At 38.1% G+C, this 23783-nt stretch overlaps 2 protein-coding genes across 4 annotated transcripts in view; one reads left to right on the forward strand and one right to left on the reverse strand.

Moving 5' to 3' along the window:
• Otc (ornithine transcarbamylase) overlaps positions 1 to 16942 on the reverse strand; it is a 64641-nt gene extending 47699 nt beyond the window's left edge. The window contains exons 1-3 of one of the 3 annotated variants that reach the window (XM_034485626.2): positions 16734 to 16934; positions 4647 to 4785; positions 2394 to 2475 (exon numbers count right to left, since the gene is read on the reverse strand). In XM_034485626.2, coding sequence (XP_034341517.1) covers positions 2394 to 2475; positions 4647 to 4785; positions 16734 to 16810 — 298 coding nt within the window. In that variant the 5' untranslated portion in view covers positions 16811 to 16934. Of the gene's footprint in view, positions 1 to 2393; positions 2476 to 4646; positions 4786 to 16733 lie in introns of all 3 variants that reach the window. The other 2 variants (XM_076918299.1, XM_034485625.2) reach the window with 2 other exon arrangements.
• Rpgr (retinitis pigmentosa GTPase regulator) overlaps positions 1 to 23783 on the forward strand; it is a 113037-nt gene that overhangs the window by 17515 nt on the left and 71739 nt on the right. The window lies entirely within an intron of this gene.

Genomic DNA, 23783 nt, shown 5'->3' on the forward strand with positions numbered 1-23783 from the left:
CATTTAAAGCAGCTTCTCCTTCTGATTGGTCTGTTACTGAGTTTAGCTGGCAGCATTCCATGTTCAATTAGATCCATAGGGATTTACTGAGGGTAATGACAACTGCATACACTTTAAAGGCCAAACAGTCCTGCCCCCATGCATTTGCTAATAGAGTTTGCAATTTTTGTTTTAGAGTGCTTCTTTACAGACAATTGTCATCTAACAAAATGCTCAGTGCCATTTGTGGCAACAGTTTCACTAGAATAAACTGGGACTATCTCCTGCTTTCACTGAACTAGCTATTTTTAAAGATACACTTAATAATAGCATCCAATCACATATCTGCCATATGTTAGCTCTCTGTACTTGGACCATTTCCTAAACCTAGTTCAACACGCTTTCTTCCCTCTTACTTTCATAGCACTGTAGAGAGGATGGAGTGAGGTGAACCATATAATTAATATGGAGCGCTTGTCACAGAGTCTTTATAAAAAATTATGTTATAGCCTCATTCTTGCCACTACTGACAGATTTAATACATCATTGTGGAGGAACTTGTCCAAGGATATTTCAATATCAAGCATAATATTTAAACAGAGATAATTATAGAAACAACCAAAACATATTAATTTAAAAATTGAAAATTGAAAAGTTCCTATTATACTAATTTTTTGGAGTAGCTTGGAAAAAGACTATCTCTTTTAAAGGAACAATGGTTACATTTTTCTCAAAGATAAAATTCTGCTAGATTCATGGAAGATCAATGTTGGAAGAATTTAAGAATAACTGACAGGTTTCTTCATTTCTCTCCACTATTGCTCAGATGCCAAAGAGATGTCTTAGAGGAGCCAGATTTAAAGAGAAAAATAGAGCCATCTGTTTCCTTCCTAGAACTTCTAAGATCAGGTGATATCTTACATATTTCTCCTCTTCCTGTTTCCTTCTCTCAAGGGGCAAAGGACATATTTTAATAAGAAAAGTGGTCTTGAGCTCCAAACCTTGGTGCTGTTTTTACTGAGTGAACTTAGAGGTCATTTAATCCTTGTGAAATTCACTGTTTTGTTTTGTTTTCGGCTGTTTGATGAACTTCATTATTAGTTACTATCAGACCAAATCATAAGTAATAAAGTTGTAGTTAACATCTAAGTCTGAGAAACTGCTCTCTGATGCTTTTAAGGCAGGGTAAGGCATCTGAGGATGGAAGAATTTGCCAATGTTTTTGTGGCGCTTCTTTCTCAACTCTGACTGTTCATTTGGGTCACATGGTTGATTCAATGGAGGTCTGGTGGCAGAGAAATGCAGGAAAAAAAAAAACAGAAAAGAGGTAAATCATGGCTTGTCAGTTTCAAAATCAACCCTTTGAAACTCATTGTGGAGATAATCGCTTTAGAAAATGACAACCACTTGCATTTTGCCTGCCTGAAGTCCAGGCACAAACAGTAGTAATGGATTTTGAAGCTGGTTTGCTTCCGGCTAGTCTTTTCCTCATATGACCTCAAATACTTGAACCTGGGATGGAAACGAAGAAAGCACAAGAGGTAACAATAGTAGAACTAGGTGGACCATTATCACTATACATACATACTGTGTGTGCCCCAGACCAACTTTTAAGGGAACATGGAACCCTCATGAGAGTTTAAGGAACTCCAGTGCTGAGAACATCTCTTTTATGCCTTTAAGACGGAGCTCCAATAGGCAATAAATGTTCCTTTGCACTGTCCTTGAGAAAGGAACACTTAGGCAAAGATAGTCTTATGCCAGTGAAGTTTGGAATGCTCTCAGGAGCTAAAACAAGAGAATCTTAACAAGGTCTTGCAATCAGAGTGCAACAGAGCCTTCATCAAACTGCAGACCCAATAGAAATGAAGCTGTCCCAGGAGGCCCCAAGGTAAAATATTCAGTGGTGGTGCCCCTGATGACCAAGCACACCAGCTGATCCTGAGCTATTGAGACATTCTAATATCTACCAGGGCTTAGGTATAACTGGAAAGGGGGAGAGGAGACCTGGTATCTACAACTTAAACTCCGAGACACATAAGGGCTACCCTAATGCAGAAAGGGTTCAGTTCCCACATAGTATTGAGACAGAGGGAAAAGTTGATGAGTAAAAGTAGACACATTTTCCCCATATGTTTAGGGCCTCAGGATTTGTGTCCACTTACATCAACGTAAAGCAATGTCTGAAGTTTCTAGTTAATTTTTCACAGGCTTCCTACAGTTGAAGCTAATTTTACTGCATATAGCTTACTATGTGAATTGAAAGGCACCTCTGTATTGCTGCTTCCAGCGAAACACTTGTTCTCTGTGGCTGCTAAAAAGACACACAAAGCTCCCCACCAGGTTAAGCCTTCGAAGTCTCCAATCCCCAGGCTAGTTCTTCAACACAAAAGTGAGCTTGTCAGTAGACTCACCTGTTTCTGTGGACAGTCTTGTTCGAGTACTTCTTTTCTCAAAAATCATTCCTAAGGATTTTCCTTGCAATAAAGGCAAATACTGAAAACCAAAAAGTATGATTAAAATGCAAGGTACATTTACAATCCAACATCAAGGATTATATTTCAAAATTCTAATAAAAATACAAATCAACTAACTACTACTTCTGAATAAGTGGTCACAATATTGTTTAAAACTGAATTTAAAGGTGTTTCATATTCACTACATACAGATTATTAGGATGAAATTAGAAATTAATGTTATTTTTCGATATAGGTTTTTCAGGTAGCCCCGGCTACCCTTGAACTTCCTGTGTAGCAGAGGCAGGCTTTGAACTCCTGATCATCTTATCTTCACCTCTGAAGACCTAGGGTTACAGATGAGTGTCCCTATGCTTGAAATACAGCATTATTAATGAGGGAGTTCAATTTGGGAGCTTGTTCCAAAGCAGAATACTTCACACTGGGGCCATTCATTATCTTACTTAACTATATTGAAATTCCCATTACATTTTCAGTGATGAAAATGGTTGATTCAGAAGGACTTTCTCAATTAGTAAGATCTTACTCTGTCCTACACTGGACACTAAGAGTCCTACTTAGGACACTGATGAGCCTCGGTTTTTAGCTTCATGTTTCTTGGTCTCCCTCGTGAGAAAACATAAAGGCTTTGTTACTGGAAGTCATTTGAAATCACTCTGGGAGCTTGAGTGTTGGGTGGAGCTCTTCCTCCGTTCTCATGTATGATTGGACTTCCACGTAAGATGTATTATATAATCTTCTGGTCTCCAGGTAGCAAACCTTTAAAGGGAAATGGTCTAAGACCTAAGGATGCCTTTTCCCTATTCCAGGTGTTTACAAGAACATCAGCCCACAGAATTTGGAGCATCTCCTGGTCTCTTCGGAGCTTGAAGAGCTAGCCAACTAGATAAGAAAGTCAGAGTCATACCAAACTTCTTCAGCCTATGACCAAATCTTAAAAACAAACAAACAAATAAACACTTTGAGTCATACACAGTGACATATCCCAGCACTGGGGAGGCAGAGGCAGATGGATTTCTGTGAGTTTGAGGCCAGTCTGATTTATATATCAAGTTCCAGGTCAGTCAAAGCCACAGAGTGAGACCCAGTCTCATAAACAAATAAATAGCCCCAGCTTTGTATTTTGATACTAATTCCCCTTTCCTGTGAAGGGCTGCAGAGGAGGTGTGAGTCATTACACAGGTGATTTCTAGTGAACCTTCTGCCCATTTTAATTTGTAAAATAAAGGCTGGAGCTAGTGATTGGACAGAGAAAGGGGAGGTGGAGATATAAAGGTTGGTGGGAAGAGGGGGAAGGACGACTGGAGGAAGACTGGGGAGAGAAGAGAGAGAGAGGACAACTAGGGAGAAGGAGAGGAGAGAGAAGACAACAGAGGACAACGGAGGAGGAGGACTTGGAAGCAGGAGGTAAAAGGACAAATGCAGGATCTGGAAAACCCTCAAGTTATAAGGGTCTCATAGCTGGGGAACAGAGTAGTGTAGGGGTATCTGCCCAATCTAGGCTTACAGAATATATTCATAATTACTGAGTTGTGTTTTCATTGACCGGTCATATTCGGGTTGGAGATTTAAATATCTCCCACTACACAAATCTGCTTTCACAATTAAACATTCTAAATGAAGCCACTGCATTAGCAGTTTGAAACATAAATTGCTCAAAATGCAGAACAATGCCCATCATTAAGCAACACATTCAATTTCTTCCCCTATTTGACTCAAATTTACTTGTCTCTTTATAATTGGAATGTTTTTAACATAATTCCATCATTACGAATATCATCCTAATGATGAACATATCTGATATATATCCAGAACAGAAGTGTGTTGCTAAAACAACAACATATTGTCTTTAAGATTTAGCTGATAGAAAACACACACAGAGAGAAGGGACATATAAGAATAAAATCTTTCTAGGCAAATGATATCTCAGTTTCAGATCCAGTTACTAATGCATTTAAGCATTCAGCTGAAAGAAAAATGGCCAGGACTTGTCATAGAATAACTGCTTTTCATGCTTGTTTATATGCCTGGACACTCAGTGCTAAGCAATTACCTTGCCTGTGAGGGTTCATTACTTAGCTACCATTCCGGAATTTTAATCTACTCTCTTTTCCCTCTGCTTTAGGAAAGCGGTCTAAAAGGGGCCCATTGGTTTGTAATGAAAGAGACAAAAGGGCAAATATTGCATACTTCTCCTTTCTGCTTGATCCTGAATTTCAGATCTGCAGAGAGCCATAGCATGTACTGAATCTCCTCTCCTGTGAAGTTCTTCAGGGTGAGGAGGTCACGGCCTTTCAGCTGTACTTGACTCTGTACTGGCTTTCCACACCTACAAAAGAAGAGAGACAACAGAAAAGGACAATATACATTTTGGAAAAAAAATTGCTGTTGGGTGGTTCATTGGCCTATTCTTGGAATCAAACATAGCAAATCACATGGTGTAGCATGTCTCTCTGCAAAGCATTGATAAAACTAATGTGGCTCTGGTTTCCATTATATATGTGCAATAATTGTTATTTTTGAAGGAATAAAATACTCTGTGGAAAGAAATCTAATTCAGACACACTTGAGTTAGCTGGCTGGACAGCTAAGTTTGCTGTTTACTAAATCATGCAACCTCAAGCATGTTACCCAACGTCTCTCTGGAGCTATTTCTCATCAACCAAAAGAGTGTAGTAGTTTTATAGTGTTGTTGTGAAAATATAGTTATTTGCATCATGTGAACCCATGCTCAGTATAATATGCATTATGTAGAGCTTACCTACTGTTATAGAAATTGGTGTAAGCTTTATAACATACAACAGAAAAGTATGTCGTTTATCCCTGTTCCTGTCATATCACTTTGTGAAGACTCGTACTCCTTTTGTCACTGGGTGAAACCACAGCCTGCCCTGGAGATTTTCTTGTGTCATGTAGAAAGATGTTTTAAAGTTCTATGGTTATATTTTTATATCCCAAGAATTAGAGCAAAATAATAAATAATAATATAACATGGTAATGATTTCTTAAGTTTGGAAAATATGATGCAAGTTGACAACTTTTTGCCTCCAGCTCATATCTGCTTCAGATTGACCTCCTTTATTGGGGAAAGACAAGCCAGGACCTGTTTGCTCTGTTTCATTTCCTTCAGTTCCTCAAGGTGAGGTCAATTTGAGAACAAATCTAATTGTTTGCTAGGTTTCTAGTATTGGTGTAGGTGTTTGAAGGTAACTGTTTATCGTATTTACTGGAGACCTGTAGAGAGACTCTCCCAGAACAGCTTTGATGGAGATAAAACCATTTCCTAGGATACTAAAGGTTTTCTGTTTATCCAGCCACCACCACCCCGATGTGGTCTTTTCTCCTATCCAGAACATCACTTGCCATGATCAGCAACAATGCCATGCTATGGGTTCTTTTTCTTATTCCACCCTGGCCCATGGGAATTGCTCCATACTGCTTCACCTGACAAGAGTAAGGTTCATTCTATTAGAGACACCTCTTTTAATCTGCCATCAAAACAGTGAACTAGTTAGAACCTATTATTTTATTTTTTCTGCCTTACTTAGTACTCTTTGACTTACATCTCTCATCCTTTCATCTCACCTTGATAACCACTGTTCTATTCTCAATTTCTTTTTTTTTCCTTTTTTTTCAAGACAGGGTTTCTCTGTATAGCCCTGGCTGTCCTGGAACTCACTGTGTAGACCAGGTTGACCTCGAACTCAGAAATCCGCCTGCCTCTGCCTCCCAAGTGCTGGGATTAAAGACGTGAGCCACCACTGCTCGGCCTACTCTCAATTTCTTTCTTTTTTTTGTATTATGAAAGTAGATTTATAAAAAATAAACAATTTAAAGCAATATGGTGATTACAGATTAATATCATATACACTCTTAAGAACGTAGATTAAGTTACAGCCCCAAATCATGACCTTCAATTTAAATTAGCTGCCACATCTCAAGTCACTGGTACATGGTCAAGAATTATCTAAGCCAATTCTCAGTAGGTTCACTCCCTAGTTTTAGAATATAGCAAATGGTGGAAGTGCATTTGAGTTCACTGAAAGTACCACATGAAGCATTAATTACAAGTGACAACCTGAGTTGTGAAAATTTTTCATCCAATTTACCTTCTCTCAGACTTCTAATGTAATATTTTATGAATTTAAACACTACCATGTATGTATTTCAGGATTAATGGCATCAAGATAGGAAATACTTGACCTTTACAGGAACTTTCAGCTACACTGGTGGCTTTTCAAGTAATGAACCTGTATTGCTGCATACCTAGTGCTTAGTATGCTTTTGTACACTTGCTACTCAGTCACTAAATTTTATTAACATGTAAGTCATCCTGAAAACGATGGGTGCATAAAGGCAGTCTTGCTGGTTTGACAGTGACATCATCAGGATAGCCCAGGCTATACAGAGAAACCCTGACTCAAACAAACAAACAAACAAACAAAAAAGACAGTGACATCATACAAGTCATTCCACTCACTATGGAAGACTACATGCTGTCAGGAAAACACCATTACTGTGACCTTTCTGAACTACCATGCAGCCTTACCCCATGTGCAGTCATCAAGAAGTATTTATTAAGGTGTAAAGGAAAATAAAACACTGCCCTATTTTACAGTTGGTCTTTAGTTTGGGGGCCTAATACCTACTCTCAATTTCTGAGTTCAACTTTTTCACATTTCATATACAAGTCAGATCCTAAGGTATATGCCTCTGCTGTTCATGGCTTATTTCACCTACTATATGGTATTCTAGGTTAGTCTGTGTTGTCAGGAGTGCAAGAATTTCCTGCATTTCAGCGCGTGCACAGATGCTGCACATCTCAATCCATTCATCTGTTGATGAACACTTAGATTGTTTCCTTATCTTGGCTTTTGTGATTAATGTCTGTCAAGATGACTGAACTCTCATATTTAAAAAAAAAAATTCCCTGTAAACACTCAACTCAGTGGCTTGGTTTCTGTAGCCCATTTTATAATATGTAAGTGATAGTGTGTATATTATTCGACTGAATTTTTAAGAAACTGATTCTTGTCTATCTGCTTTGCAAGTCTATTTTGGGGATTCTGACTTCTAGTTTGACTCACTGAGAACCGTGTCAGTACTGGCTTGGCCTGGGTACAAACTAAGAGAGGAATAGACCTTCTTAGCATTCTATCACATTGTAATACCTGTTATTTGAGGTAATCACTATATGAAATGTATGAAATGAGCAGCTTTTATTAAATTGTTCCCAGTGTCATGGTGTTATCTTTATTTAATAGTAACTGATGCGTATCACACTAGGGGAGATGAATACTAATTAGAAAGACTGAGAAACTGTGGGAAAATTGATTTAGCATGTCTATTAAACATTAAGTTTTACAAGGAGCATAATAACTGCTACAAAATAATAATACTTGAATTCAATCATAAGAAAACAGTTTGGGTATATATTCCTTTGAGATTTATGATTACATTTTTGCAATATGACATGGTCATAGGTATGAAAATCACAAATTCACTCCAGTTGTTAATTCTATGTCATAATCTATGATAACTTGGATAAATTTCACTAAATAACTGTCTAGTGGAGTTGACTTTTTTGTCTAAGTTCAATAAGTGAGTACATATTTTTTCAGAACAAATGCAGTTTCCTCTTCTTGCCCACGCCCATTTTCTCTCATCTCTTCTTTCCTTCAGATCCATGCTCCTGCTCCTCCCCTTAGAAAGGAGCAGACCTCCCAGGGGCATCAACCAAATATGGTATAACAAACTACAATAAGACCAGGCACATATTCTCACATCAAGCCTGGACAAGCCAACCCACTTGAAGGGAAAGGGTCCCAAAGGCAGACTCAAGTGGGCTCACAGAGATCAGGGAGTCTGATCTAGGTCTTCTGCATTTATGTTATGGTTGTGGGGCTTGATATTCTTGTGGGATTCCTAACAAAGGGGGAATGTGAATGTTTCAGGGAGTAAAGGAAATATCACTATAGCTGATGGATTCACATTCATCAACAACAGGAGAACTAACTCATGGGCTCATTTTAAGGCCTTAATTTTGGCCTGGCATTCAAGCTCAGGATTCTGGTTATTTTTGGAATCTACGAAAGCTGGTTTTTCAAACCTGTGTCTTTAAAGGATTCAGTACCCTTGTTCTTCCTACCATCCTCTGAAGGCTTCTCCAATCTCTGGGCATTCACAGAATTTACAGTTTCACTAAAGTAAACCACAACAAAGCCATAGAGTGGGGCTGCAGTGGTAGCTCAGCTGGATGATCTTCAGGAAGACCCAGATTCAATCCCTAGTATAAACATGGTGCTTTACAAACATCTGTAACTCCAGTTCCAGGGCAGCTTCTAGCCTCTGGGATAATAATAATAATAATAATAATAATAATAATAATAATACCATAGACCTTTGACTTGTACTGTTCTTATTGAGTTTCATGAAATCAAAAGAATAATTTTTCAAAGACCTTAAATTTTATTCCTAATTTCAATGACAAAAAACAACCCTAAGGACCAACGCTTTTTAGTGATTTAAAAATTCTAACTTCTAGATCTTATTACTCCTTTTTAAAAAAAGAAAGAAAGGAATAAAGGAAGGAATGAAGAAAGGAAAGAAAGAAAGAAAGAAAGAAAGAAAGAAAGAAAGAAAGAAAGAAAGAAAGAAAGAAAGGTAGGTGGGTAGGTTGGAGGGCCTCTAGATCTTCTTCATATTTGTTCTTGTATATGTCAAAAATCAAAAGCTCATGTTAAGGCTTAGGGTCAGTGTCCTGCCATTGAGATTCATTGTAAGATGCTGATACTGATATTTCTCCACTAACAGAAGAGTTGAGTACAAAGGTACAAGGGGCAGACAAACATCATGTTTGGCTATCTTTTGGTCAAAACCTTTAATGTTTAATTTATAGACAATAGAAACTATTAATTCTTCCAACAGAGCGTAAAAGACAGCAGATTCTCTGCACAACACATGCTCGAGTCTCAACAGCAACAGCTGATGTCGGCGGCCTGACTCATTGCCCAGAGAATGTACTAGCAACAACCAGGAGCTGATATACTTTCCCCATTGAAGGCTCCTTGTGCCATTTTTGGCTTTGTTATGCAGTAAGAAAGTCTAGTCTCCACAAGTGTTGAAGTGGAAAATACTATCTTAGTAATTACAACTAGTGCACCAGACAGAACGTTCAGAACTTGTTTGTATAGTGTAACTAAAACTTCACATTCATATCCCTCATTCTTCAGCCTCTCATAACCATGGCTGCAGACTCTGATTCATCAAGCAGTGACTATTTCAGATGTGATGTGTATGTGAAATTATGTAGTATCGGTCCTTTTGAGGCTTGCTGATTTAACTCAGCATAAGATCCTCTAAAGACTTATAAAACATGAAAGGGCATTTTCTGTCTCAGCATGGTAGTGTTATATTATAAATAACTGTTAAGTCTGAAACAAGACAAAACTAACCTTAATAATTACTGGAAAAATTACTATTATGCTGTGACTTTTAAAAAAAATCATTGCCAAAGCATTAAAAGCTCTCTTATTTTCCACTATAGATGTGTAGAGAATCCCAAAAGCATGACAGCAGATGTATCTTTAGTATACTGGAATTATATATATATGTATGTATATATGTACATATATATGTATATATACAGACATATATGTATATATATACATATATGTGTATATATGTATATATATGTATATATGCATATATGTGTATATATGTATATATATGTATATATGCATATATGTGTATATATATGTATATATACATATATATATATACATGTATATGTATACACACATACATTTAGCAAAATTTGCAATGCTTTGTTTCTTTGTAACATCTAGCAAGAGTAGTTTACACTGTTTGGTGTTTTGTCATTCATTATTCAACACAGAGCAAGCCTCTGTTCTATTATTTGGTGAATTCTCATGTTCTTTTCAAGACTGGATTAACTTCTAATGGTTTGTCCTGTGCACATTCAAGGCTGTATATTGTCTTTTGGAATTCTCTTAACATCAAGTAAGTAGTCAGGACCACTTCCTCATAGTCGAGTCTGTTCTTTCCTTTCAACTGTTTTCTGCATTTATAGCAATGCATCATTCTTCACTGAGTTGCTCTGGCTGTATAACTAGTGTCCTTCACACAGAGGCTCAGTCACCAATCCCGTTGCCAATTGTTCATTCTACAATTACAAGTAGATTCAACTCAAAGACTTGTGAGGCATGCATAATAATTAATTGTGACCTAGGATATTGCTAAAGCTGAAAACCCCCTGGGACTCAGCCACTCTGTGACAGCATTTGTTCTGAGAACAATGAATGGGCATGCATTCAGAAATGAGAGCACTATTTTACACCCTACGCATATCTCTAGACCTAGGAAAAACTGATGGGAGAAACAGATGGATCCATGTATCACATCAGCATCAAGATGGCTGAATTTTAAGCATGGTAATAGCAGCCTACAAGCCCCTTTTCAATATAAAAAGGTGCCATGGTTCTCAGTGCCAACAAGGGTAGATAAATAAATATGTTACATTTTAAAACACCAACATATGAGGGCTTAACTGATTGACTACGAAAAAAAAAAAGATTAAATGTAATCAACTGATAAAGAGACTCTACTGTTTATACCATTCAAAATTCATTAGAGTAGTCATTGTGTTTCTGAATTCTAGCCAGGAGGTGGGGCAGGAAATGGTAGCTTGGGAAAAGAGTTGTTTTTTTATAGATATCAAGAACTAACCAGGAAAATGTATCATTAGAAGGAAAGCAAACACAATGGCCTCAGTCTAACTCCTATCCTGTTTGTTATCCACTCATAGAACTTCCCTTGGCTCCAAAAACATATTGTCACACCCCTTTCCTAAGCTCATAAAAATTACATAAAAGCGCAAGAGCTCCACAACTAGGCCATATTAAGATACCTATGACACAAACCTCTTTTCTTCTTGTCCTTATTAAACATTGTTCTGTTTGGGGATAATAAACCCCCATTTCAAATTAGCCAGTTAAAGGTGCTGGCATAATGTTACTATGTTTCATTTCCAATCAGACCCAGACCACTTTAGCTCAGAGAAACTAAAGGAAGGCACAAATCACTCTTTTTAAAAGGAGATGTATTTTGTTTTTGTTTGTGGGGTTGGTAGAGAGGTCTATGTCCATGGAAGTGCAGGTGCCTGCTTGGGCTAGGGGCCCTGGAGTCCCTGTGGAGCTGGAGTTACAGAAGTTTGTAAACTGCCAGATGTGGGTGCTAGGATACAAACTCAACATCTTCGGCAAGAGCAGTATAGGGTCTTAACGACTGAGTTAGCCTTCAGCCCCACACAAACCACTTTACTTTTCCCATGAAGTATTTACGTTTCTTGTACTAAGTTATATAAGAAAGAAACTAAAACTAAACAAAAAGTCATCTCTCAAATCAGATCCGAGCTACCTTAGCTCTCTTTCTTAGAAATATATTTTATTTTCTCTTATTTTCATATGCCAGAAAAGCCCCTACCGGTGAGGTACCTCTATAGTCACATACTATCATTTTTCTGAGCACATATAACAGAAAGAATACAACCCTGGAGCCAATGAGAATCATGTACAATTCTCCCACCAACAATATCAAGGTGATGTGTGTACTAATTACCTATACTTGGGTTTTACTCAATATATACATGAATCAAAAGATATCGTACCTTGTAAATAAATACAAATACCATCTGCCAAATTCAAAGCAAAAATCAAGTAAGATTTAGAAGCCAATTTGCAGTCTAATTAGAGCCACAGCCTTTGAGAAAAGCACAATTAGTTCCTTACATTGCATCATGTGAAAAAAAATAAATGTGCAGAGGCTTCTTACCCCCAAACCACTGAATACTAACACGCTGAGTGAAGATTTGCAGATTAGTTTTACCTAAATATCTAACTGGAAGTGGGAGAGCGTGGACTACTGGCACAATAAAGCCTTTCATCACTACAGTCTGCATCACCCACTTCTGACAAGTTACTTAGGAGGTGGGGAAGACTTGGATGTGTTTCTCTGCTATCATTGTATTTTATTGGAAGAGAAACTGCATGATTTGAGTAAAATGTATGCGGTTAGAAACTGACTTTTCCAGAGCAGGAAAGCTTGAGTGGAAAATGACCCCCCTGGTCCCTATAGAGAATTGAAGATAAAGACTTTAGCATCTGCAGACCTTAAAGAGAGCCAATGGGTCTTATGGCTACGATCCTGATGCTTCTTTATGCTGCAGTGATGTGAAAGTTAGGGTGTATTTACTTATTTTTTGTTTATATTTATGTATTTTGACTTTATCTAAAAAAAGGATACCAGACCTTTGTAGGTTGGCCACCTTCATCAGTTTGGAGGGATCAAAGGGCCAAAATAGGAAAACTACCTTTTTTAAAGTATTGAGTTGCAGTTCCAGCTTAGCCCAGACACAGTAATAAACTATGACCTTGAGAAGGTCATTTGCCAGTTCTGACCTCACTTTCTTATCTGAAAAGCTAAACCACAGAACTAAGTCAATGGTTCTTTATGCTTTTGTCTTCTGAAACATCCATGAAGTTAGTAAGTATGAGAATTTGCAATGTCTCCTTTAAATCCCATTCACTTTCTTTAAAAGGCACATTAGAAAGCTGTCAAGGGACCTTATTTTCACAAAACCCTTGAATGGATCCCATTGGTGTGAACAGAAATCCCCAAGTCCTTTTCCAAATTTACAAACTTTTTGTTGCTAGCAGTTATAATAATTTTTTAACAAAAAATATTTGAAAACTTTCTTATTGGTGCTATATACCCATCTGTACTATAAATTATTGTTGATAACTCAATGACTATTTCTGAAACATTTTAGAACTTCAGTATGCCAAATTGTGGAAAGTCTTTGAGAACTGAAGAATGTAGATCAGGACTAGCTTTGCATGGACCTATTATCAAAAGCCTGAAGAGTTTTCTTATCTAAAACAAGAGAATGCTGAAAGTATATGACTTCCATTATTTTTGTTAAATTACTAAATGGTAGGTTGGGAAAAAATACAGTTTTCCAAAGGAGATCCTGTATCTCCATTCCAGTTTTTGCCTTGTATAGTTAGTTTACTGAGGTCAGAATGGGAAAAACGTTTTCAGCAATTTAATTTTTGACATTAAAACACAAAGATCATTCAGTTTTGTCTCTCTATGTTCAGTCAGTGATCACTTCACCTGAGTGTCCATGTGTGGGGGTGGATGTGGGGGTGGGGTGGGGTACGACGGAAGCATAATGAGTTATGTGAGCCTTTATGGAGGTCTGGAATGAAATACCTGAAAACCAGTCACCTCCGGCTCCAATCTATAACCTCCACAGAATTGGCTGGCTTAGTTCAATATTCTCTGAAGAAATTTCTATTTGGAAGATGAAATTGAAGTGAACTTATAAATTGGTCTTCTCTGACAAAGAAAGAGATTTTTAGTGGTTTCTTTAAAAGCTATAAGTGGTTTTCCTAACAGGCAACAAATCATAGAACGCTATTATCCCAACCCAGCCAGGCTCCACAACCGCATGCCTGAGACAGCGTGCCTGCTGATTCTATGTTTTCACCATCCCTGGTGTCTGATCTTATTGATTTTGTAGAATAAGAAAAAAAAAAGGAGAACGAAAAAATAATTGACTAAAACTGATTAATCCAAGTATCTGTGTGGATGGCTTCGGCCTCACCTTAGCTGTCATTTTAGTATGCACATTATGATACATGACTATTCACTTCAAAACTTCAACCTCAGCTCTTGTGGCACTGCCAAACCTTAACCACACATTTCCTGTCAGCTCTAATGGTAAATTCAGATGTTATGTTGTATGAGAGGGATCCTCTACTTTCCTCCAGGGATGGAAAAGAGAGAAAAGTAGTCAAATTTGGGTAAAGCAAAAGTGTAACAGTGTTGACAAGGAGCTGTTCTCTGTTATGAAGGAGGCTTGTCAAAGTCTGAGGGTCCTGATCGAGATCAACAGTTTGGAGTAAATCTATATGGCAGACAATATGCTTAAATGGTGCAGTAGGGGTGCCAAATATACATAATACATGAGAATATCCTATGAAAACCATTTCAGTGTCTAGTCATAGCTTCTGCGTTATTGCAATGAAATAAACAATATAAACAACTTAAGAGAGAAAATCATTTTCTTCAGACTTTCGAGAATTTCAGTTCAATCTGTTGGAAAAGATGTGTCAAACAAGAGTAGCTCACATCATGGTGGCCAGAAAGCAGAAAGAACTGGCAAGGCTTCCCAATGAGATCATTCTACCACATCTTGGGCTGCACTTTAGGAACGTCCTACTTGCTGGTGTTCAACTACCTCAGCTTAAAAAGATTAACCATTGCATACTATTATGTTAGCTTTAATAGGACAAATAATATTGAGTTTCTCAAAAGTCTAGGTTTTTTTCCCATATTTTCAAAAAGCTGAAGACAGATTTGGGCTCGTTCAGCTGGATTTTGCTCCAGATCCTATTTAGATTTAGAAATAACTAACTAGAGTTTTTAGAAATGCAATCTGGCTAGCAGATATTAAGAAGAGAATATCAATGCTGAGGCTGGTACACATTGAAAATATTAGTATTGATCAAGAGGGCAACTATAAATGTAAAATTTAATGTGCTATGATTACAAAAAATAAAGTAGATTATATATATACATATATATAGACACACAAACACACATATATATGTATGCATATACATATATATGCTGAAAGGGATATATGGCTAAGCTTTAAAATTGGTTATTAATAAACAGCAAGTCAGCAGGCACCGTAGTATCCTCAATTCAGTGATTTTCCTGTGTTAAAACCTGTGGAGTAAATTGGACTCATCCTTTTATCCAATGTTACTCAGTGAGGCGGAATGAAAAACAGAGAGCACTCATCTGTTATTTTCCAGGTTTTGCACAAATTATCTTATTGATTATCACTGGAGTGTGACTTCATGTGGCTGGAGGAATGGAGTATCTTATGTCCTAGTTAGGGTTTCTATTGATGTGATGAAACACCATGGCCAAAGTAACTTGGATAAGACAGGCTTTATTTAGATGGTGCTTCCACTTTGCTGTGGATCATTGAAGGAAGTCAGGACCAGAACTCAAACATGGCAGAAACCTGGAGGCAGAAGCTGATGTAAAAGCCATGGAATAGTGCTATGTACAGGCTTTTCCCAATGGCTTGTTCAGCCTCTTTTTTTTTTTTTTTTTTTTAATAATACTCAGGACAACAAGTCCAAGGGTGGCATCACCCACAATCCCCATCAACTACTGATTAAGAAAATCCCCTACAGGCTTGCCGACAGCCCAATTTTCTGGAGGTATTTTCTCAATTGAGACTCCCTCCTCTCCAAGGACTCTACCATTGCATTTTAACACAATGAATAGTGAATGAAACAAGATAGGTACTCGATAAATAATCATTGAATGATTGAATCACTCTATAACATGGAGCATATATTATACCCTATCCATTGTGTAGGTGAAGAAACATTGCAGAAAAGTTTAGTGACTTGCTCAAGGTCCTGTACCCAATTAGTAACGCTAAGCCTGGAGCCCAGGTTTATAGATTCCAAAACCTCGGGGTGAGACTATACCTTAAGAATCATTTCTTATAATTTGTTAAATCCTGGGTTGTGTTTTGTTCCAGGTGATCTTTAAAGTTTATTTATATGATGTGATTAGCACTAATGGATAGACTCCCTGCAGTCTCTCTGGGTTCTGCTTACCCTACCTATAAAATGAGCAAATTCATGATTAGATGACTCGAGTTCTCAGCTAAGTCTGATAACATGGGATTCATTGATAATATCATGAATAATATTATGCTTGCATCTGAGAGCCTTATACTCACCAAAGAAAGGGGTGCTAAAGACACCATCTAGGTCCAGTGAACTTAGGTCTATCAATGTAGTTGAGAGCAAGGAAACCCAGGACCACCATCACAGATCCATTTCTTAAAAGTGAGAACCTTCCCTTAGTAATCCAGGGAGGTCAAGGTCGTTGTGCAGAGTGCTTTCAGCCAGTAGCTCATTTAGAATGTACAGAAATGGAAGATGTCAAGAGCATTTAGTCTGTTGTACTAAATGGTTAGCATGGTACCATTCAACTACAGCATGAGTGAGAGATGCAAAACTTAGCTAGAATTCGAGACAGCTGTCTCGTGCAACTGCTAACTGTGGCGCTACACTTACTTTGCTGAAAGGGACATTCCCCTGCAGAACAAAATTCCAATTTTTCACCACTGACCTGAACCCAGTCTCTGTCACTTACCGAAAGTTTCGAACCACGGAAATGTGACCCTTTCTAAGAGCTGCATTGCTGAGCAGGATCCTCAGATTAGACAACATCTTCTTTTGCTAGAGTGAAGGAGGAATCTATGGTCTAGAGAGCTCCACAGTCAGGCAGGCAGTGGGGGCCACTGGCAAGCTACGAATGCTTTCAGTTGCAGAGAGGGAGCAAAGGTCCCAGCACCCTTCTACTACCTTATCAGATCAGCCTGGTTAGAGATAGAGCAGGGCAGGGTACAGGGGCACTTGAACTTTAAGCCTAACTCTGGGGTTGTTTTTTTCTTTTTTTTTTTTTTAAAGAAAGATTCCTAACTCTTTCAGAGACCAGCCTCTTTGTTTTTTCATAATGTATTTATGCTGTCACTTGCTTGGATAAAAATCTGTTGACAAGTACCCATTGAGCATGTAATTATGCAAGCAAGGCACTGCCGTGCTGGGGCTGCTGTGGAGGTACACTGAAATAACAATAACGCATTCAGAAAATGTAAATTGACAGTACAAAACCCCAGATGGAGCTGTGACAGCCCTGTGTATTCCTGTTGATTTCACTTTCCTACCTAGCACTCCCATCCGGTCCACAAAAACAAATAGAAAGGGATGGACTCAAAGTTGGGTTTCCATGGCAGCACGTTAGAGAGGTGTAGAGGTATAATAAAAAGATCTCAGTCCCAAGGTTCCCTTTATATCTTGCACATAATAGGTGTTTAGTAAGTCAGTAGGCACTTACTGATTCTGGTGTGAGTTGCCATCAAGTACCAGTGAGTGCCCACCACCACCACCACCACCACCACCACCTCAGCAACTCCTCAGGTCACCAAGGGCCTGAAAAAAAAAAGTTTCACATTTGTTCATTCAGCCACAGCTTGAAATGGACTGGCTTGAAATTCTCATCTGTGTGAGACATCAGGGGAGACTAGAATTTCAAAAGAGGAAATGATCTCATCTTGGCAGAGCTTAAGATTTCAACAAGGGTGATCACATTTGTAAATAATCGTCCTAGTCCAGGCCCATATGAAAGGTCCAGATAACGTCGTCCTTCGTAACACAGAAGAGGGAAACCTTTAGGCCAGGAAGGGTAGAAGATGAGGGACGAGGGAGAGGGGAGGCAGGTGCCTCCTATCGTCAATTCATATGCCTTAGCAAACCCTGATGTGTACTTGCTAGAAGTTTATAGAATACCACCAGTAAATGTCATTTGAAAGTCAGCTATGGCTGCTTTAGGAGCAGAAAATGGTTATGAGATTATCATTGATATTGCCAAGGAAATAAATCTCAACATACTTGCCTTCTACTTATGGAGAAGGATTTTGGATGATCAGAAAGAAAATCGAATTTCCAAACTTCTGCTAAATCATATGTTTTGGAGAGAGCACTCCAGGCAGAAGCAATTGTTTGTAAAAATCACAAGAAAGGAGGTAGAAGGTGAACATGCCAGGTAGGAGAATAGATGGCTGCTTGTTGGAAAGGACAGGAAAGCTCCTTTGAAGTGGAAAGGCAGGCCAGCTGGACAGGTCTCAGGGACTGAAAGTATTCTTATACTGCAAGGAAGGAAAGTGTTTGCTTTTAAGGAGTCTGAAGAGCACACACTAAGAGAAAGCTTCCAGCTTAGCGCATTGTTAGTTATTTGTACTTACCAAACAATGCATAGAAACAATGTTTGGGCAAAAGGGCAAGCTTTGTCTGTAGTTTTATGCTAGAAAATGTGGGCAGCATTTTACAAAGCGACTCAACAGCCCTTCTAATTTTAAGAAGGTAGAAGCCCAACATCAGAGGGGGCTAAGAGAGACTGAAACTAGCACAGAGATGGGAATTGAGGGGCTGTGCTGCAGTTGGGAGGGTGCACATGGCTATTTCACTGAATCTCAAACGGTAAGCTATTGGAGTGGACTAGGGAAGTATATCTCAAGTAGCTCGCTTCCGCTGATACAACCATACATGGGGCTCTTTTCCTTGCAGGCTTTTGTGTTTGTATTAGTTACTTGTCTCCCCGTTGCCAGGAAACACCAAGAAAGGGCAATTTAAGGAATAAAAGGATTACTTTCTCTTAGAATTTGATCGAGAAACTTTATTATGGTGAAAATCCGCAATAGAGTCTGGAAAGAGCACTCCAGGCAGAAGCAATTGTTCGTAAAAGCCACATGAAAGGAGATAGAGGATGGATGTACCAAGTAGGAGAGCCTGAAGTAGCTGGTCCTATTGTATCCACAGTTGGAAAGCAGAAAGAGATGAAGGCTAGCTCTTAGTTTATCTTCTTCTTTGCATTTAGTCTAGGACTCAAGTCCTTGGAATGGCATTGCTCAAATGCAGGATGGGTTTTCTGCCTCAAATAACCTAATTTAGATAGGGCATCTGACAGACCCAGGCATTTGTTCCCATGGTGGTTCAGAATCCCATCAAGTTGATAATCAAGATTTATCATCACAGTGTTCATCCTCAGAATTCATTCATGTGCACTGATTGATCCCTCCATTTCTCTGATTGAGCATCAGCTGCCTTCTTTGGCTCCCCACCTTTATTTTCTGACACTCATTCATCTGTCTCCACTACACACATACACACCTATACACACACACACACACACAGAGAGAGAGAGAGAGAGAGAGAGAGAGAGAGAGAGAGAGAGAGAGAGAGAGAGAGAGAGGAGAGAGAGAGAAGCAGCCATGCTAAATCCCTGTTCTGGATGGTCTCTGAGAAACATAGTGATGAACGGGGAAGATGAGCCACTGTCTATGTAATCTTCATGATTTGAAATGACTTAAGCACACCAGCTTCTGTCTCTGGACATAAACCTTAACTGAGCCCCAGGTGGCTTGCCACTTATTCTTTCACTTCAGGACACGTGAGACACCCACTTCCCTAGCTTGGGCCAGACTACTGTGTGGTATTAGGTGGATTAAAATGATAACCTATGATTTGTAAAATAGCCATAACCAGACACCCAAACCCAAGGAATTGGGCTGACTCTCCATGGCTTCTTCCTGCTGAATAGGTACAATGAGAAATTCTTTCAAGGGGTGGGGAGGGATAGAAAAATTAGAATATTGGTTAGACTTAAGAAAGCTGGCTTTAGCATCTGTTATCCAGTCTCTATGCTTAGAAGATTCAGGGCTTGACTGAAGTTCTGACTGGATCTGTCTGAAAGGTTGGATGAGGCGAAATCATCTGGAAGCAGTAACAATTCCTGAAGCTGTTCTGGAAGCAAGTCTCTGGACAGCATCAGGAAGCAGGGTGCTGGAACAGCAGGTTAGTTCAGCATCTCTGAGGATGAATCTTGTACATTCTGTAGTATATGCATCTCACAACCAAAATGTTAGTACCATTAAGAGATTTTTTATGGATTGTTCAGGGTGCACAGATCAGTTAAGGATGAAATGTTGCTCCTTGTTTGAGCATGTGAAAGACAACTGTCTTTTATTATGAGTTAATTTTATCAACTTGTAAAATCAATTTAATCAATTGTAGTAAATCTTCATTCATGCCATATGAAGGAGGGTACGAAGAATCTTAAGGATTCTATAACCAACAAAAATTATTGTCTCATTTTAGCTGAAGTTTTGGCTAGAGACATTTTTATGTCTAAGACAGATCCTGGGTGTTTCCATGTCCAGGAATCGGCAGATCAGATTACCTGTCCTTTTCGATTTTCTTGAATCTTTTGAGATCCTCAGGAGGTCTTCCACTGTCATATCTGATCCATCTCACTCTGAAATGGGTCCAGAGCCTTTTCTCCTTTCCTGTCAACACAAATACAGAGCCTCTCTCCCAAAATGGCATACCCTTGGCTCAGTAGCCAGAAATCAGTAATGATATATCTTGACCTCTCTCCCAGAGGAATTTTAATATAACCTCCAAACTCATAACCACATGCATTTTGATAATTAAAACAATAAAAACCAGTTAAAGCAATTCAAACAAATATTAAACATTGAGACAGTGCTTCTTTACCACCTCCTGTTTTTTGACATATAATTTAAGATCAAAAGCTTCAATATATTATACATCTATTTATAAGTAAGTCCTCCCTACTATGGAGATTAATATCTCCGTGGGTACATATTGTAGTATGCCCCTTTCTCTTTATTTAATTTTCAAGGCACAAGCTTCTGCTATCTGAGATAGGTTAGGCTTCCTATCCCCTGCTTTCAATCTAATTGTTTTTAAGATAAAATGCCTCAATACTTTATACATCTGTGTAATTAACTTCAATTAAATTCCCTTCTACTTACTGTATAAGCCTATTTCTAGGCTCTAATATTTGTCATACCTGGCTGACAATCCCAGAAATCCCATGTTGACCACATTCAACGATCCTGAGAATTTACTCTGGCAAGACTTAAATATCGTTAAAGCATTTGTTCACTCATTCTCCCTACCTTCTCCCTTCTGTGGAGCTTAACATCTGCTGCTAATGAGTTTGCATCTTTCATTCATGGATCCAAAAATAGCTCCTGAGTAGGTGCACGTGTGAGATCCATCAGGAGCCAAAGTGATGTAGCAAAAGCTTACCGCTACACATGATGCCTGTAGAGGTGTCTCAGTGGCTAAGTACACTTGCTGCTCCTACAGGAACCCAGATTCAGTTTCCATCATCCACATGATTGCTGACAACCATCTGTAACTCCAATGCCTGGGGAACTAATAACCTCTTCTGATATCCAAAGGCACCAAGCATGCACATGCTATACAGATGTCCATACAGGCAAAACACCCATACACATAAAATAAAAATAAAATAAATATATTTTAAAAGATTACAAATTTTAGATCTGTACAAATAAGTTAAATTACTACAGAGAGGAGTTTTGATTTACTACAAAGTGTTACTAATTGCATAAATAATTTTAAAAGATGTTTTACCTACTATGTATAAAGAATTCTACCTACATGTGTGCCTGCACACCAGAAGAGGGCACCAGGTCTATAGATATTTGTGAGCCACCATGTGGTTGCTGGGAATTGAACTGAGAACCTCCGAAAGAGCAGCTAGTGCTCTTAACCACTGAGCCATTTCTCCAGCTCCTGCATGAATAATTGTTGTCTGTAATCTTCATGACTTTTAAAAATCAGGACCAGACAGATGGCTCAGTTATTAGGAACATTCCCTGTTCTTCTAGAGCACCCAATTTCAGTTTCCAGAACTCCCTTTGAGTGGAGCTGCCTTTATAAGTTCAGCTTCAGGAAATCCAAATGCCTCTGGAATCTGCAGGAACACACACACACACACACACACACACACACACACACACACACACACTCACACAGACACCTTCCCACATACCTATATAAGAATAAATCTTTGAAGAGTCTTAGAAACCATAGTGTTTGAATGCAGTATATATCTGAATCCTAAAAGTTTTCTGAAATTGTTGAGGGTAATATAACTTAAGATGGAATTGAACAAGAAAGGCTTGTCTGAGAAGATATATGCACATCACATGAGCAGGAAGGGGAAGCAACCTGAGAATGAGGTTGCAACTAGCAGTCTTAGAAGAGGGTATGAATCTCACTCATTCATGACCTTATTAAATTTCAACACCAGCCAACCTCATGATCTTTCATATCACCACCACCCCTTGCTATTTAAAATTATTCTGAAGTTGGATTTTTTTTTTAGTTTAAAATTGTGCACTGGTAGTCAAATAACAACACAAAATTATCTTAGGGGTTGAAAATTTATTTCTCCTACAACAACACAAAAATATCAAAATCTTTCCAAAATGTGTGAATTCTGGTTCAGATCCATATTTATTGGTTAAATGCCCTTGAACAAGTAGTTACCTCATTTGCAAATGGAAAACAATACACATAATTTTTCTTTTTGTTTAAATGAATATATTTGATCTTTAGAGACTTATTTAATTTTTAATTATGTAATTGTGTGTGTGTATGTGGGGGAGAGAGACTCTCAGTGGTGTGTGTGTGTGTGTGTGTGTGTGTGTGTGTGTGTGTGTGTGTGGGAATGCAGGCACCCATGAAGGCTAGAAGGTAGCATTAGATCTTCTGGAGATAGAGATACAGAACCTACTGGTATGTTCTGGGAACCTATATTTGGGTCCCTTTTAAGAGTAGTAAGTACTCTTAACTACTGAACCATCTCTCCAGCCTGATGTGTTTTATTATTGTTTAAAAGTTGTAAATTAGTATATCATAAACTTTGTTCAGTGTTTTTTTTAAGACCTATCCAAATTTGAGAGTAGACTACCGAAGCACCCCACTATTATTGTGTGAATAGTACAGATTGGGTAATCACCAATACAACTGGGCACAGAACAGTCTACAAAGATAAAACTACCTTTTTAAATGAACATGTAATCACATGCAACAGAATATAACCACATTCTCTTCTATCATAAGCCACGAAATATTAATCATTTCTCTCTTCCCTATATTTTTGCTTTTTTCCATGACAAAATGCAAATGGAACTATACAGCTATAATCTTTTGACACTGCTTCTTTCACTCAGTGTAACAACTTAGAGATTTATCATTTATCCATAATTATTGTACTGTTACTACTGTGTTCCTTTTTATTGTGAAATAGTATCTCATTGTGTGGCTATATTAATTTCTTTCCCAGTTTCTTCCATTAAGGAATGTATCATTTATTTCTTGTTTAAAGAGCTTGTCAATAGATCTTCTGCAAACATCTATATATAGATTTTGCAAAGAATATAAATATTATTTGTCTAAAGTAAACACTTATCAAAGAACGGCTTCATAAAACAGTAGATATAGGCTTAACTTTTGAAGAAACTGTCAGGGATGTCTAGAATGACTGCATGATTTTGCAGTATCCTAAGGAATATAACAAAGGTCTAGTTGCTGCACATCCCTGTCAGAATATGGTATTGTCATTAGTTTTTCATGGTTGTCATTCTAATTGGTAATATTTTGCATTTTTCTAAAAACTAATAATGTCAAGAAAATTTTTCTGTGATTGTCATTATTATATCTTCTTTTGTGAAATATAAGATAAATCTTTTGCCTGCTGTCAAAATTGACTTGTTTTCTTAGCACACATATCTACTGCTTA

This window comes from Arvicanthis niloticus, chromosome X (assembly GCF_011762505.2).
Source record: "Arvicanthis niloticus isolate mArvNil1 chromosome X, mArvNil1.pat.X, whole genome shotgun sequence".
In the NCBI taxonomy this organism is placed as follows: Eukaryota; Metazoa; Chordata; class Mammalia; order Rodentia; family Muridae; genus Arvicanthis; species Arvicanthis niloticus.